The following is a 17,082-nucleotide window of genomic DNA, read 5'->3' on the forward strand; positions in this document are numbered from 1 at the left end:
TCGATCTCAGTGCTTTCTGTTGCAGATCCTCTCGGTAATCCCTTGTCCATAGAAACCTTTCTCTAGAATATTATTTCATTATTATACATTTGAGGAAAGATTCTGATAACGAAACCACTGATATGCTTTCCAGCTGCAGAAACACTTAAAAGCCTCACCATTTATTTAGTTACAGGCTGTAAGATATCAGTATCAGGAGACGAAGTACATTTTTACTTTTGATGTAGGAAGAACTGACTGAAAGATCAGTTAATTTTTATGGCACTACAAACAAGTTTTAAATTCAATGACCAATTTTTAAATACTTTGTATCAAAGACAGAGGGCAAATCAAGCATCCAGATAGATATGGCAGAACTGACTTGTAGAGTTAAACACATACTGGCCAAATTATCCTCACAATTTAGCACATAAAACCAGAATAATACTATCAACCCAGCTGATAATTTTACAAAGGATTTTATACAAAGCAAAGTATGCTTTGCAACTTTTTTTCACACTTGGTATAAAAATGTATGCTTTCAAATAATATTGTATAGATTAGAATATGAATTTGTTATTGCATTTATTTCTAGCAGGAAATCAATTACTTTTGAATGCCAGTTAGAAAGAATATTACAGCAATACAACTGAATTTCTATCCGAGACTTGAAGCATGTTGTTATGCTGTGTGAAGTCCTATAACATATCTTCATAGCTCTGCTAGCTTCAGCCTGGAGATGCATCCACCACAGGCATTGCTTCTATTTGAATGACGCTGCAGATGTCAGCCAGAAGGGACTAGGGCTGGCCCAGTGGCAGGGTTTTATTACTTCATAATGGTCCATTTTATCTGGTTAAAAGCAAAAAAATACTTGAAAAATATCTTGAATGTATCAACTTTAAGAGCAGGTTTGATTATATTTTCCTCTTCACTTATTACTCAGATTACTTTGCTGAAAATCTTTTCCTCTGTTTTCCTTCAGCTAATATTAAATCAGATTTTTATTTTGGTTCTTTTCTCTTCCCTAAAAGCTTTATGGAGAAATACGTGACAGAAATAGTAATATCAGAGTAGTAATATCAGAAATAAATCAGCTTACAGTGCTTACCTAAGTAGAGCTTTCTCTGGACTACCTGCAGTTTTACTGTTCGGAACTGGCAGAAAATGAGGCTGTTATTACTAAACTCAGACTCAATGGTGTAACTGTATTTTATTATTTTCTGATTTCCTTAGTAAAGAATAGTACACTTGTTTTGTGACCACCTTTTAATTCTGAAGGGTGTGTATCATTTTGGTGCAATAAAAAAAAATATTGCTTCAGGCTTTCTCAGCCAGCTTAGGCACACTTACAATTTGTGCATGCCTACAATTTTGACTTGCCAGGCACATGAGATCCACTTATCTCCTTACTGTAAGTACAAGACCTGCTACAGTGCTGGTAAAGTGTATCTGAGTTTGGCTCGTGATGTATTGTAGAATCATCATAGAACGGCTTAGGTTGGAGGGTCCCTAAGGATCACCTAGTTCCAACCCCTACCAGATCAGGCTGCCCAGGGCACACCCAGCCTGGCCCTGGGTGTCTCCAGGGATGGGGCATCCATAGCCTCTCTGGGCAGCCTGTGCCAGCACCTCACCACTCTCTAAGTAAAAAATTTCTTCCTAACATCTAATCTAAACCTCCCCTCTTTTAGTTTAAAGCCATTCCCCTTGTCCCACCGCTTTCAGACCAGGTAAAAAAGTCAGTCCCCCTCCTGCCTGCCAGCTCCCTTCAAGCACTGGAAGGTTGCAGTGAGTTTTTGTTTTGTTTATCACAAAGAACTGGGGATACTGAGCTGAATTTTCCTTCTTTTCAAACAATTTTTTTTTTTTTTTTTTTTTTTTAAGTAGCCACTTCCTTTTTTATACCCACTTCCTCTGGTAGAAGCAGAAACCACGCTTTTTAACGCTGCTCAATGCTGGCTGCTGCCGTGCGACTGCCCGAACGCCGTCAGCCCTGAACGCAGCAGTGCATCCTGCTGGCGGCTACGATCCCTCAGACCACTAGGGCAACGCAACGGAACCTTTGGGGGATCGGTGCCAACAGCAGCAACCCGCCCTCTCAACCATCCCCGGACGGTCCCCAGCGGCAGCCGGCTACCTCAGCCCGGCCCCACGCGCATGCGCGGTCGTGAAGGCGCCGCGGGGCGGAGCGCGGCGATGGCGGCGGCGGGTGCCGTGCGCCTACTGCTGATCGGGGTGCAGCTGGTGGGCCTGTGTGGGGCTGCCGGCACCGCGACCGCCACTCTGCCCATAGTCATCAACACTTGGGCGTTTAGGAAGGCCACAGAGACAGGTGTCCCGGCGGGGGGGGAGCAGTGCCGGCTGCTGGGGGCTCCTCCTGCGAAGGGGCTGGTGGTGTGGTGGGGCTCCGGGAGTTGGTGGGGGGCCGCGGGCCGGAAGTCGTCCCATTAAAGGCTGTGGTGTAGGGCTAGGCTCACTCCGATTAATGGTCAAAGCATGCTTGCCTGGGGCAGCTCTGCCGGCATAAATTAGTTGTGCATACTGTTTTTAAAGGGGCTTATAGGTTCTTTTGGCATAGCTGGGTTGTAAATAACTCATTAGGGAAGTTGTGAAATGAGTTACCTACAAAGCCTTGTGTCGGTCACAACTGAAGTACTGACTTGAGAACTGCAGGGCCTTTGTTTTGCAGGTTTCAAAAGCCTGTTAAGTCTGCTCACAGCAATAGGTGTAATAGGAATGGGAGCAGTGTTCCCCACACTCAAGTTCATAATAAAAATAAGAATACGTAGAGTTGGGTGCTAGGTTTTGTTATTTTTTCCTTTCTGTTTTTTTCCTTGGGCAGTTTTCATGCAACTGCATTCAGTGTTGGTGAAGATGGGACCTCTGGAGGTGGCTGTGACTGAGTAGCATGTTACTGCTGCCAGAAGGAGCTAGGCTGTGTGCATCTGCTGCCTCCCCTATGCTGCATTTGGCAGGGGGTGGAGCACCAGAACCAGTAGGAGAAAGAAGCAGGATTGCAGCCATCGGTGGCAGCAAGCTCAGGCATCCTGGAAATGTTACCCGAGGTCCAACCTTGTGAAATGCTGCATGTGTGCACAGCCTGCAGGCCCGTTTTATTTAAAGCATATACAGTTGGCACATCTGTGATGTCTTACAAAAGAGTGCAATGAGCTAGACAGTAAAGAATAGAAGGCTAAGAGTTGAACGGGGGGATGTGTAGACTGATATTTGTTTGTTCTTTGGTGGTTACTGATGAACTTTTAGATCCCTGTTTTAAATCTTGGATCTTCCTATTTTGCAGTTTTGTTTCATTTTGGTGGAAGTTTTGCTTAGCCTACTTCTCCCTCTGACTGCCCACAAAAAGCTTTAAATAGACAATGATACGGTGTTTCTTGCTACTGAATAGAGGATGTTATTTAATATACAGGAAGTTGTTATCATTATTAAATAATGCATAAATAATGATAAGTAATAATTATTAAGTAATAAAATAATACATTATTATTAAATTGTAATTAAATAATACATAAATAATAATACATTCTCAGGAGAAAAAGAAATTCTCAGAAACAGTGATTAGATATTAAAAAACAACAACAAACAACAGCATTTAGAAAATTAATAATTTACTTTCTTTTGAATATGTTTATATTTTGTCTTTGTTTAACCTATAAGTAATGGTGGTATGAGTTGTTCTTGTTTGTTTTCTTTTAAATCCACATGTATAGTGCATTTTCATAGTGTCCATCTATAAAACAGTCTTAAAGCAGTACTGGAGGCTATTTTAATTGGTGACATTGAATTATTTGTGTTAATTACAGCATGGAGAACGTTACAGTTGGGTGGTTCTGAGCTGGATGCTGTTGAGAAAGGTTGTGGTCAGTGTGAGATTGACCAGTGTGACGGGAGCGTGGGATATGGAGGAAGCCCAGATGAAAGTGGAGAAACAACACTGGATGCAATGATTATGGATGGGTAAGATAACTGTGGAGGGAAAAAAAAAAAGTCACTGTAATTTTTAACACGCTTTATTGTAAAATTTGTCACAGAGATCTTATTGGCTTTGGGCTAACTATGGGCAAGTTATTCTTCTACTTGGTGGAAGAACAAGGAAGTATGTCTATTACTGAATTTTTGCCCTTAGTTCAGTAATCCAGCTCTTGATAAATAGTTGCAAAGGGAAGAGTTGGTAGCATCATAACCTTTCCCTTTAGATTAATTCTGTAAATGTTTCACTTCTGTAGCCGTTTTCTTCTGTACTATTTACCATTTAAGGCTGTCCTGCTTAGAAAGTAATTGCTGGTGTTTGGTTTGGTTATGAGTTTGTGTAACAAAGTAGTTATCCTATTGAAAGTATTATTCTTGGTAGAGTAACTGTTACTGAGACAATATCCCCAACCTATGCAAGGTTACAATGTATCAATGTATGTGTAAACTTTTTCCCTACTAAGGTGATGCCCACCTATTCATGGTGCAGGACAATTAAAGCAATACATTAAAGCAACAGATTTTCCAATTTACGTGAGGACAGATTTTGCCAAATACAAATTATGCAACTATATATTTTTTAATCTAAATATGTCTTGCTTCCAGCAACACTATGGAAGTTGGGGCAGTTGCAGATCTCAGACATGTGAAAAATGCAATCGGTGTAGCACGAAAGGTCATTGAGCACACTAAGCATACATTATTAGTGGGAGAGTCAGGTAATAATTCCTTTTACTGTTTCTGAGTCTTAACCTCTTTATGTTATAAAATTGTCATTTGTTAATCTTTAGTGGAGTGATTCCCTGGCAAACAAATAAATCTTGTAAAATAGGTCTGAAGTGTTTATATTATTACATGTGTACGAATTAGGTTTTATTCCATTGTTTCCATGTGAAAAGAAAAATACTGCTTTAACTCCAGTTATTAACTTCTAATCCCAAGGCTTAGCTAATAATACTGATAACAGATATAAAAATGATTTGATATAACATACTATAGAAACTGAAGCTGCTAGCATCTTATTCAGAAATAAGATGCTACAGTGTCATATTACTATTTTGGTTTGTATTACTATTTGAGTTTATATTGGGCATAAATACTATATTTCATAGTTTAAAAACATTGGTGAAGATCTGAATGTAGAAAATCACTTTTGGAGGTGTGTTCCTGGGTATCACAAAAGAGCAAAATTGCAAGCTTGAGGAGTAGTTTAGATTTTTAAAAAACAAGCTGCTGCTTTTAGAATAACGTTAGTTTGAAAAGAGATATATGTTGCAGGAAGGTTTTGAATAGTTAATTAAAGGTTACTTAGCTCATCACTGAGGATTTTTAAAATCTTCAAATTTCTTTTGGGGCTTCTCTGAAAGAAATGTGTAGACAAGTGTGGAAGTTGGGGCTTTAAAAGAAGATTGATGCTTCAGCATTAAAAATGAGTCAACTGCTTTGAAGCTGATAGGATACAAGATTCTTGAAGATGTTAATGTGTACAGAATGACAGAGAAATTAGGGCTACCCAGCTTTTTCTATTACTCTACAGAGGAATAAATTATGGCAATAGAGGAGGTGATGACTGTTTTGACAGAAGACCTGAAAAAGAGAGATGGATTTGCAAATGCCATTTAATTCAAGCACTTGGCCATTTAGGTTACAAGTGGCTTTGGTGAGAGATTTAATGGGTGGTGTTGAGAAAAAAAAATTAGTCAGGTGGTAAAGAGAAGGTAAATGTTCAGAAAGCTCCATTCCTCATTCACAGGCAAATATCAGAGTGCTTTTAATTAGTGACTGTAGAATGAACAGAGAAGAGAAGAAAGATGAAGAAACTGAAGAATTAAATACTGGTTTAAAATATATTTTCCAGTTTGGGAAGATAAGTGTCTGTGTAATGAAGTCAGGTGGACAAGGCTGTTATGTTGAGTTATATCAACATAGAACTGAGTCTGGTGAGGTACTTTCAGTGAGAATAATTACAAGTGAGGAAAAGCATTATTTTGATTATCATCTGCTGGGAAATTTTCAGTTCTGTCTCTAATAGATTGGCGAGATTCATAATCACAGCGAGGCTGACCTTTTCTTCTTTTGTTCTAGCAATACTTATACTAATATCCAAGTGAGAAAGTTCAGACAGCGAAAAATTAACAACTCTGCTTCCTGGAATAGAAAAAGGGCTTCAAAAGTCATGAAAGGATGACTGACAAACACAAACGAGCATAATTTTATTTATAAAAAAGAAAAAATATTTTTTCTGGAATTGAGAACATCAATGTGTTTCATAAGGAGTTGTCACTTTTCCATGATTCTACGTGTAAAGAGGCTTTGATTGTGTCTGTATTTTAGAAAACACTGAAAAGCTGTCCGGAAATAAGGGAAGGCTTTTAAAATGCTTGAACTGGAGAAGCTTGTTCAGCTCTGCATTATAGTAATGGTATTTGTCAAGGATTGGTAATATAAATTGTTCATGCATCTGAATCTAGCAATATCAAAGGTATCTACAACTAAAAATGAGAGTACAACTGATTTTTCTTTCTTTTTTTTTTTTATTGTTGTTGTTGTTGAACACAGCCTAGTCAACTTGTGTTTCAGGTTATTTGAGTCCAGTTGATTGTAATATGGTTGAATTTTTCTCTCGGTGGTAAAGCTTATATGCTAACATAGTCATAGTGAATTGAGGCAACTTGATCTCGCTAGTGAAAGGAGAATTTGTTATTGCACTTGTGCATCACTATAGTGGCTGGTATTGCCCTCCAAATAATTATTTCTCATCCCTATAGAGGATCTAGAATTTCCTGAATCCTAGATAACGTTACATGAATGCATTATAAGAATATATTAAAAACATGAATACATTAATTTTTTTTGTTTTGTTATTGTTTTTAAAGCCTCCCTGTTTGCCGTACGCATGGGGTTTCCATATGAAGATTTAACTACCCAAAGATCTCTTTCAGTGTTTTCAAAGTGGCTTAATCAAAGCTGTCAGCCAAACTACTGGAAGGTACAGTGCTGTCATGGTGAAGGGGTGGTATTATACAATTGGTACTGCCACATTACCTCTTCCTTTCAGCTTACATTGAAATTTTGCTTTGCACATGTGGAAAATAACTGTTCCACGTAATACACAGAATAATCCTGGATTTGTCAAATGCTTGGCAGACTCAGGATGAGTATTTGACTATCTCCTTAAATCTTACATTTTTGACCTTGCTTGCAATAGTCTTGGTATGGGATTTCTTTTTTAACGCTCTGAATTTGGGCAGAACCTCTCATGCTAAACAAAGCAGTGAGAGTACTTTCTGATGCATGTATAAATGTCTGGAATGAAATCTTACAATAGAAGTTAGCTTCCATAAATACAATGGCTTTATGCAGAACTGTGGACACATCAGATCAGTGCAGCTGACTGTGTTAAACTTGCCTGTTGTGGTGGGCTTGTTTCTTGTTTTATTTTGGTATAGCTGTTGCAGTTTTGTACATTCGTGCAGCCTCTTCATTGTTTCTTGCATGTAAAATGCTGCATTGCTGAGCCATTTTAAACCAATACATATTCTCATTTTCAGTTGTTAAAATATCTTTAACACTGACTTGATGTAATATCTTGATATTATTGAAGTAAAATCAATTTATTCTTTCTAAAAAAAAAAAAAAACAAAACCAAACTTAATTTTCTTCATTTTGCTGAAGAATGAACTTTTCTTGACCAGTCTGTTAAGCAAAAGAGAATATCTAATTTCACCAACAATTTATTAGAAAAACCTTTTTACTATAAAATACCAGAAGTCAGTCTTCATTCTTTAAGCAAACCAAGTGTAGGATATTAGTACAGCTGCATAATTTAAATATCAGGCATATTGTCATGTATTAGTTTATAGATATTGAGTGAAACATTGTGAAATTAATCTGTAATGAAACATAATTTATTATTCATACATATAATTACAGAATGTGGTACCAGATTCTTCAAAATCCTGTGGACCATATAAGCGGCTTGAAAAAGTTTCATTTGATGAAGGGACCATTTCACAAAGAAACGTTCATAATCATGATACTATTGGTAAAAAAAAAACTTTTTGGTAACTCTGATCCTATTCTTTTCCTCCTTCCTCTGTTGATTAATTCATGCTGAGTTTAAAGCAAAATATTTCATATAAAAATCTGATTTCATAATATTTCATTTCTATTTGTACTGATTTCAAGACTGTGTTATTTGTTAGGATCAAGTTCCTAAATGTAGGATATATTTTTTTTCCAGTGCACTGGCTGCACAGCCACTTCCTTTATCTTTTGTTGTCCCTTGCTTGTTATTACCCTTCTGCTTCTCCCTCAGACACCTTAGCACAACTGATTGGGCAAGTATATATGCTTAGAAAACTGATCAAGGTTAAAAATAGTTATTTTTATCTTGACTGTTGTTAACTTAGGTCACGTCTCCCACGTAACTGTCAGACCAAGTTAAAAGGCTTTGCAGAAGTGGGAGAAATGGGTAAAATGTTAGACTTGTTGCCAAAGGCAGAGTTCATCAAATTGTTCTTAAACTTATAGAATAAAGCATACGTGCATTTTTCTTCTATTCTGGCGTTTGGCTAAATCAATACATTTCGACAGAAACTGCTATCCTTAAAACGGGTTACCAGTAGTTGTCCTGAAGAATTCTAAGAGTTTACTGTCTGAGGACTGTTAATTGTTAATAATCAGCCTATCAGCTGAAATGAGCAGGCCTGACAAAGATAGCAGCTGTTGAGGGGGTGAAATGGAGATAAGCAGTTACATGTTCATGTCTTTCAAATCTATTCTTTGTAGTCTCAAACCTTATACTATTTGGATTTTTTTTTTCCTCAGCTTAGCAGTTTGGAACTTTTTGCCTGGTGGCATTTGTAATACTGAGGGTTAATGACTTGTTTCAAGTCTGAACTTTAATTGTTCATTTCTGGTCTACCCTACTAATAACAAATCAATGTTGTACAGAAGTTAAGCAAACTATCAAATTTTCAGCCTGGTTGGTAGCTTTGTTTGTTAGTGTACGCTCTTCAATATGCTTTCAAAAACTCACAGATTGTGGAGTGTTAAGATGAGATGGGAATATGTTGTATATCACATCCTGAATTGTATTTCTGTCATTAATCAGCCCTAAGCTGTTTTGTAGTAAATATTATGCTTATATTTGTACTTTAACCTCTTTTGTCCCATTGTTTGTTCTCTATTTGTAATGTCTTCTTGACTAACATATTTTGAGAAGAGTCTTCATTCAAGATGTATTTAGGAAGTTGTTGGGAACTGATGCCCTACCAGTTTGTTTGCAGGTGCTAATGCTTGCCTTAGACTCAGTGCCTCTTTTAGATTTTACTGATGAAAAAACTTTTCTATGAGAAGGAAGTACTGTCTCATGAAAACAGAAAGCCAGAAATCAAATTTTGGATTCAGTTTCTAGGTTCTGTCTTTGTAGTGAAGCTAATGTCAGCAAATTTTGATCTCTCTTAAAGAGGTTAAGTCTTGCCTTATGGAAAAGCAGCTGACTCCAAAACCTATTGTAAGTGTTGATATAAACTTCTCTAGTCTGAGGCAATGGCTTCTTTGTCAGCAAAAAATTAGCAAGAAATAGGCTAATCCACATATCTGACTGCCTGTTGTATAATTCTTGTTTCTTTGGTAGGCTGTATTTGATTTGTCAAATCTAAGCTCATCTTCTGACTTTTTTTTGTTCTCCATCAAGCACCATTTGAAGAATTCACAAACTTTATTCTGAGCGACACTGGGTCCTGGTTCTCTACCAAGAAAGATAGGTCCATACCAGGAGCAAGTGGTTGCTTGTTCAGCAGTAATGTGCAGCTTTGATTAGAAAATCAGTTAACTGTTTTAGATTCCTCTTTGGGCTTGTGTAACACATCCAAAAAAAGTTTGCAAATGAGTTTTTACAAATAAATTCCTCAAGAGTACAATTTTTCTGTGTTTCAGCATATTGATAACTAAAAAAGTCTGTATATTAAGGTTCTGTGTGATGGTAACCATAGTGACAGTTTAACAAATTTGTCTGAAGTGTGTCTGAGTATGTTTCATACCTGTTGAAAATTTTAGGTATGGTTGTAATTGGTAAGAGTGGAACTGTTGCTTCTGGGACATCTACTAATGGTGGCGTCCACAAAATTCCAGGGTTAGTATTGCTAATTTTGCAAAGAAAACTTTTTTGTTTCATTTCTTTTGTTAATCTTATGTTAAGATGAAACAGTGTATATTTTGGAGAGTGACAATCACAAAATCATCTTAGTTATGGCAAGACGCTGCCATAAATCCAAATACTAGGAAATAAATACAACTTGTGTGAGGGAGTGTTTGTTTTCCTGATTTAATTGTTAAACTGTTTTAATTCTTCATGCAGGCACACAAAAAAACTGGCACGTTTGTGAAGTAAATTTAAGGCAAGGCACTAGAGATGAGTGAGCCTTTTTGAAAGGGGCACTTTCTCCAAATAAATATATACAGAATCAGAGCCCCAGGCTTGGGTTTTGTCTTTGAGATTTTTTTTCTGCCCAGTTTGGAATATTGTCAACCAATTCAGACAGCTTCTGGATTTAGCAAGAGTTATTGAACATAGTAGTTGCCCTAGCCACTCATTTTTGCCCACTGGCTAAACCTTACCACCCTAGCTATATTCAGTATAATAACAAAGAGGTGCACACTGAAGGTGGACTGAGCCTCGGGTCAGTGAAGTTATCACAGATCACATTTGTCAGTGGTTTTTATGACAAGACTTCTGACTGCAGTAAAGTGACCTCTTTACCTGTTGTGTTCTCCTATGAGTTTAACATTAACCAAGCTGGAGATGCTGAAGCTGACGAAGTTAGTAGAGTACTCAAGTCGTAAGAACTTGCTGATATCGGGCCAGAAGCTGTTACATTAATATGATCTCATTGGCTTAAGTAAATTTCAGTTTTCTTTTGTAGAATACTTTCTCTTCATTGTTCACTGCAGCCGTGTAGGAGACTCTCCAATAGCTGGAGCAGGATCCTATGCCGATAGTACAGCTGGAGGAGCTGCAGCTACTGGGGATGGTGATACCATGATGCGCTTCTTACCCAGGTTTGTCCTTAGGGAAGACTTCTCTAGCTTTCAAAAACAAAATGTAAGCTCAGCAAATTGAGTAATTGATTGAAAGACTGTCTGACTTATTGGTTCTTGAAGTGGGAGAGAAAGGACTGTAAGGAGGAAGAACAGTAGCAAGATCAAGTCATCCTTATGACTTAATACTTAAATACTGCCTAGCTGAGAGCAAACAGACAGCAGTAATGAGTGTATTACCAACCTGCATGTTCTTTAACAGAACTGATGAGCTTTTTGCTTCTAAGTGTTTTGTTGTGGGGGAAATAAGTCTTATAAACTGCAGAAAATATGATGAGTGATTCTCAGATTACTGAGGAATGTGGGGGAGGGGTCACTGTAACAATGTTGTGTAATTGATATCTAATTTGAAACTGGAAGAGATGGCTTAGTGCTGCCCTTGTGGCTGCATAAACTGTAAAATATAATTGTTTTCATCACTGAGTCTTGACAGTCATTCCAGTGAGCCAGTCTCAAAAGGAAAGCTTTATGGAAGCCTATGCTGAACGTAAGGAGCACTGATGCTTGAAGGAAACTAAAGCAGTGGCCTTTACATTACTCAAGCACTCCTTCTGAAACTCTGGCATTTATGAATGCCTACTGACAGATGTGTATTTTTAAGAGTTATAGTCCTGAATGAGTGTGAAGCTGTTCCAAGACAGTCCTGAAATAAAAGACAAAGTAATTCACAACTTTGTGAACTACTTTGAGGAATCAGATACTGGTGATAGTTATGAGTTGGGTTCCACCAGGAGATTAATCAGCAAAAACATACATTACTCTTTAGCAGCCTGAAAAATTTGTTTGTAATGCTTTAAACATTTCATGTTTGGTTCAGTTGGTTTTAGAGACCTCAGACTAGATGGTTAGTTGCAGGTCCCTTGTAGAACAGATCTTTCTTAATTTCATATCTAATTATTCCCAAACAAAAATGAAGACATATTCTCGTAGGAATAGAATTGATCCACCAGATAACCAGGAGGTGTCAAATCAAGGGCAAAATTTCTACTAGTTTCTGACTGCTTTTTTGAGACGATAGCATCTTACTTTATTTTGATTATTGAAGGTACCCCTGTGAAATATAGCTTTATATTTAGGTAGCTACAGTTAGACAACTTGAACCTTTGCGATTAGTATTAAAAATCAAGGGTAACAGGAAGTCTGAGAATGCAAGGGAACTTCTCTTCTGAGGTGCTCTGATAACATCTATAGTTAATGCTGTCTGTGGATGAGTGTTTGTCAGTGTAACAAGTTGAGGTATTTATTTATGTATCTTTCATCAAGACAAAATTTAGTGTTGTTTGCTTTTGAGTAAATTATGCATTATCATTTAATCTTCTGCTTCTGAAAGTAAACGACAATAAAAGGTTGGATTGCTGGTTGGTTTTCCTCTGATGACATCTTGGAAATGCAAGTGGTCTATCTCAAACTTTGTGTGTGTTGTCACTTGTGGAGTGATACTCTAAATGCAAAATAATCAAAATGAATTTCCTTTGTAAGATTTATTATTATTTTTAAATATTATCTTACAAAAGTTTTGAAGGTAGCCTGGAGTCTTGATCTAAACTTTATACTTTCATATTTATGAGTGGAAAGCTTTGTCAATTTTGAGTTTTTCTGAAGATTGTGTCTCCTGAAAAATGTTTTTAATGCTCACTGGTATAAATAAACGGGGGGCTGTAATTCCAGAGATCGTTTTGTTGTTGTTATTTTTTTTTTCAAACAAATGAAATTACCTTTAGAAACAGTACCAAAAAGTATTGTCTAATAACACTTTATATTCAAGTTGAATAATAATTGCTTAATTGCTAATTTGAAGTTTGTTTTCATAACTCAAAGGAATCTAAATTTCTCACAGTAATATCTAACCTGAGTTTGGCTAACTCTCTAGACGTGGAGATGTTATTACTTAGTTTTTTTTCACTTGTTTGTTTTAGCTATCAAGCAGTGGAGTATATGAGGATGGGAACAGACCCAACAATAGCCTGTCAGAAAGTTATTTCCAGGATTCAGAAGTATGTTCCAAAGTTCTTTGGTGCCGTTATATGTGCCAATACAACTGGAAGTTATGGTACGTCTCTTGCTCAACAGACCAATTTTGTTGACCCTAACTAGGTCACCGATATGCAAAATTTATGGTGGACTTCAAAACAGCAGTCATTAATTACTCATTAAATACTGCAGCGGTATGGCCATTCATAATATCAAATGCTGGTTATCAGGGCAACTGTCCTACTGTGAAATTAAGATATTTTAATTTATCTCTGCATTTTGATATTTTAGATGTTTACAAAATTTATGTAAGAATTAGTAAAAATCAAAAATATTTACAATCTTCATGTGCTCTCCTGGACTGCGTAAGATTAATTTAAAGGTTTTTAAAAAATACGGCATAAGGCAGGGAGATTGTGGTTGTTAAGCATAGCTTCAAAGCAGTCCAAGATCAGTCATTGTGCCAGGCATCTCATTAGCAAACTCTCAGATCAGTGGCAAATATAATTTACTAATCAACACAGCTTATTTAGTTAGACTGCTTATTGCTATTCTTTGATCTTTTATGTCGCGTAGTTCTGTGTTTAAGAGATTAGAGTTGGAGGAACTCATTAAGTTAATCAGGATTGAAAGACAGATATTTTTTTTCCCAAACCTATGGTACTGTTTTGAGTTGTATTATACAACAGTCAGTAGCACAGTATTTTACTTAAAAATAAATACTTTCAAGATGTCTTGAGTTAAACAGATTGTAAAAGAATAATTGCACCATTGTAGAAGAATTAGTATTTGGGTGTTTAGATGATAAAGTACTCTAATAAATACACTAATCCTAAATTTATCAGGTTATGTATTTCTTTCTTTCCTAGGTGCTGCATGTAATAAAATTCCAGGATTCACTCAGTTTCACTTCATGGTTTTTAGCCCTCTGCAAAGTCAGCCAGCTGAGCAAGTAGTAGATTGCATTTAATTTCTTTTACCCTATTAACATCTAAACTTAGAGGGGGAGAGTGCTAAGATTCCTAAGGCATCACTTTTTAAAATGTTTCTTCAGTTTCGTTGTTTCATAATAGTGTGAACAAGTATAAAGATATGTTGATGTGGAAGCTTCACTGTTTTTAGTGTGTTCTGTTCTCATATTGTGTAGTGCCTCACCACTCTTTCAGTAAAAAATTTCTTCCTAACATCTAACATAAATCTCCCTTCATTTAGCTTAAAGCCATTCTCCCTTATCCTGCACATCTGTTTGTTTTCTGCTAGGGAAGAATTTTCAAGCTTTAGGTTATGATAATATTGTTTTCTTGATCAACAAGTAGGAGTTCACATCTAACTAGCCTTCTGTATATGCCCAGTACTGGGTATACTGTGCCCAGAGCACCCAGTAATGCATTTTCTAATATGAAGAAGCCCTTCATGCCCTGAGACAGGGAAAGCCAATGGAAGGCACATCTATTGTTACAAAGAGTAGTTAATGGTGGCATGCTATTTATAAAGGTGAAAATGCAAGATATGAATGAATGTTAACATTGGAGATATTCATTTTAAATGGTGTCATTTGCATTCAGACAGTACATGCAGAGGCTAGAAAGGAGGAAGGCATTAACTCTCCCTTTCATTATTCATTTGACAAATTATTTCTAAATGATTTCAGAGAGGTATTTTAGAGAGAGATTTTAAGAAGTGGACTCTGTGTAGTTTCAGGAAAGTGGATAAAACTGCAAAATTATAGTTAGTGCTGGCACTTTCACAGTTAACATAGGGGGATTCTGCTTTATTTTAAAAAAATTATTTAAAAATCAACATTTAAGTGAAATGGCTGAAATTAATATGCCTCACTACTGAAGTCACTTAAATTGGGAATGTAATAGATGTTACCTTACATCTCAACTCTTAAATTTTCACAAACATAACAGTCAAACTGTGGTTTTAAATACCACACAAGGTTATCTATTGTATATTCACACACTGTATATCATAGAATGACTTAGGTTGGAAGGAAGCGCAAGGATCATCGAGTTCTAAGCCCCCTGCCACAGGCAGGGCTACCAACCTCTAGATGTGATACTAGACCATGTTGCCCAGGGCTCCATCCAAAATGCCACGTTTCACCCACTTTTTTGGGAAGCAGAACTTTGGTCACTGGAAAAAAGTCTTTGAAAGAAAGCTCACAAAGTGGACAGGTTATTATATACCAAGTACAAAGATGAAGCATCTAACAGCTCTTCTACTGTTTCTTCTTTCTTAAGAGCTAAATAAGCAAAAGTGGTGTATAATAACCACTGACAAGGCATTCACTTTTCCATTTAAAAACAAGTATTTGGCAGAAATCTGGAATAAAGGGCAGGGAGAAGAAAGGGCTCTGCCTCTACATAGAAGATTGATTTTGAGAATTGTTTAATTGTCATTCTGAGATTTAGTCCTGGTTTTCCTTTCTCTTGAAAAGAAAACTACATGCAAATGCTAGCAAGCAAGGAAAGGGAAATGAAGAGCAGTGGTGAAGATTTTAAAGTCTTAATTAAAGGACTGAGAAATGAGGGAACTTGTTTCAAAATAGCTGAAAATGCCTTCGAGTGGAGAGGACATCCAAACATCCCTGTTAGTACAAGTTTTCAAGGAGTGTTGAAATCTGTTGACTGCAAATGGGGTGTTAGACAGGTTTTCCACATTGCAAATTAAATTATGAATCTTAATCACAGTGATTTGTCATGAGTGTGCTGTGTGCTTATATTTTCCTATAACACACTACCGCTGCAAACATGCAATTGCTTACCTAAAGCGTGGTAGTTATCTATAGCAAAAACAAACAAACAAACAAAACAACTGTTTTAATCACTTTCTTCAGCATCTTGAGGATTGTTCTGCAGGTATTTATGATCTGTTTGCAACCTTAAGTTTACTAGGAAAAATTTTTTTTAAAAAAAGGGGGGGGGGGATTCAAGCAAGGAAAACAAGTACACCTTTTCATAAACACTTGAATTATTCTTTGTTTACTTTAATAATTTTTTTTTTTTGTAATAAAAGCACACTTTAATGTATCTATTATAAGTAAGGTTGTTTGGGTGCTTGTGTATTGTGCCTTAGAATGATTCTTACCGTGTGTTCCAAGATGGATGTTCAGAAGCTGGAGAAAACATTCAAACTACAATAGTCATCTTTTGTGGTCTGCTGTTGAACTAGATCAGCAAACTCACTTATTTGGAAGATTCACTTCTGTCTCTGGAGCACCTAATAGCACAGAGTTCACAATAGGCCACACCAAGCTTTTGTCAAAGGAGCTCTTATTGTATATATCTGCAGCAGCTTATCTACCTCTCCTATCTACAGCCACTCTGCCATAGCTACTGTATCTTAAGATGGACTGAATGAAACAGTATCTGTACCTGTAACTTCAGGCAATCAAGTATAAATAGATAGGTAAAATCCCAATGATTATTTCTTTGAAGATAGCATTGCAAATGGTGAATATAGCAGTTCAATTCTGACAGCTGAACAGTAATGTCTCAAACTGCTGCAAGTGAATCCAGGATTCATTTTCCTGAGAGCTTGAGAACATTGGTGAAATGCTTTCTAGTGTGTTTATGTCACACTGTGTTAGCTAGCATACACAACTACAGATTGTGACTACATGCTGAGAATGCTCTGTCGAAGTGTATTTAAAGTCACTGAGTTAGAGTTCTAACTTTCTACATAGTCTGCTCATTCATACCTGAGAAAAAATTACTCGTCTCCATGAGACATACATATTTGTTACATGTGGTTTAATGATGTAGATTGCTTTGTAATGCTGAGTTAGTTATCATAAATGAAAGGATTAGTTTGTGTGAGTTGTTTGAATATATAGTTAATTTGACAATGTATTAAATTGCAGATGTGCTGTTCTGATATTACTTACAAATGAGTAATACTTCATCTGCTGTGGTTTCAAAAACAATCTTTTGGAATTCATGGAATTTTTTGGAAGTTTTTCACTTTGCAACTTTACTAGACACAAAATATGAGACTTGCAAATTAATGATAATTTCAGTTGAATGCCTCGTG

The 17,082-nt window shown here is 36.6% G+C and overlaps 1 protein-coding gene and 1 long non-coding RNA gene across 2 annotated transcripts; one reads left to right on the forward strand and one right to left on the reverse strand.

Moving 5' to 3' along the window:
- On the reverse strand, window positions 551-1,994 carry LOC110398074. Its single transcript, XR_002438181.1, has 2 exons — window positions 1,892-1,994; window positions 551-831 (listed from the first exon to the last, which is right to left on the reverse strand). It is a non-coding gene; the product is annotated as an uncharacterized LOC110398074 (long non-coding RNA).
- AGA (aspartylglucosaminidase) lies at window positions 2,125-14,235 on the forward strand. Its single transcript, XM_021395435.1, has 9 exons — window positions 2,125-2,314; window positions 3,804-3,957; window positions 4,576-4,688; window positions 6,846-6,958; window positions 7,903-8,014; window positions 10,033-10,108; window positions 10,927-11,034; window positions 12,990-13,123; window positions 13,914-14,235. The coding sequence occupies exons 1-9, from the start codon at window positions 2,140-2,142 to the stop codon at window positions 14,012-14,014; spliced, it is 1,086 nt and encodes a 361-aa protein (XP_021251110.1). The 5' UTR covers window positions 2,125-2,139; the 3' UTR covers window positions 14,015-14,235.

The sequence above is a fragment of the Numida meleagris genome, chromosome 4 (assembly GCF_002078875.1).
Source record: "Numida meleagris isolate 19003 breed g44 Domestic line chromosome 4, NumMel1.0, whole genome shotgun sequence".
NCBI lineage: Eukaryota > Metazoa > Chordata > Aves > Galliformes > Numididae > Numida > Numida meleagris.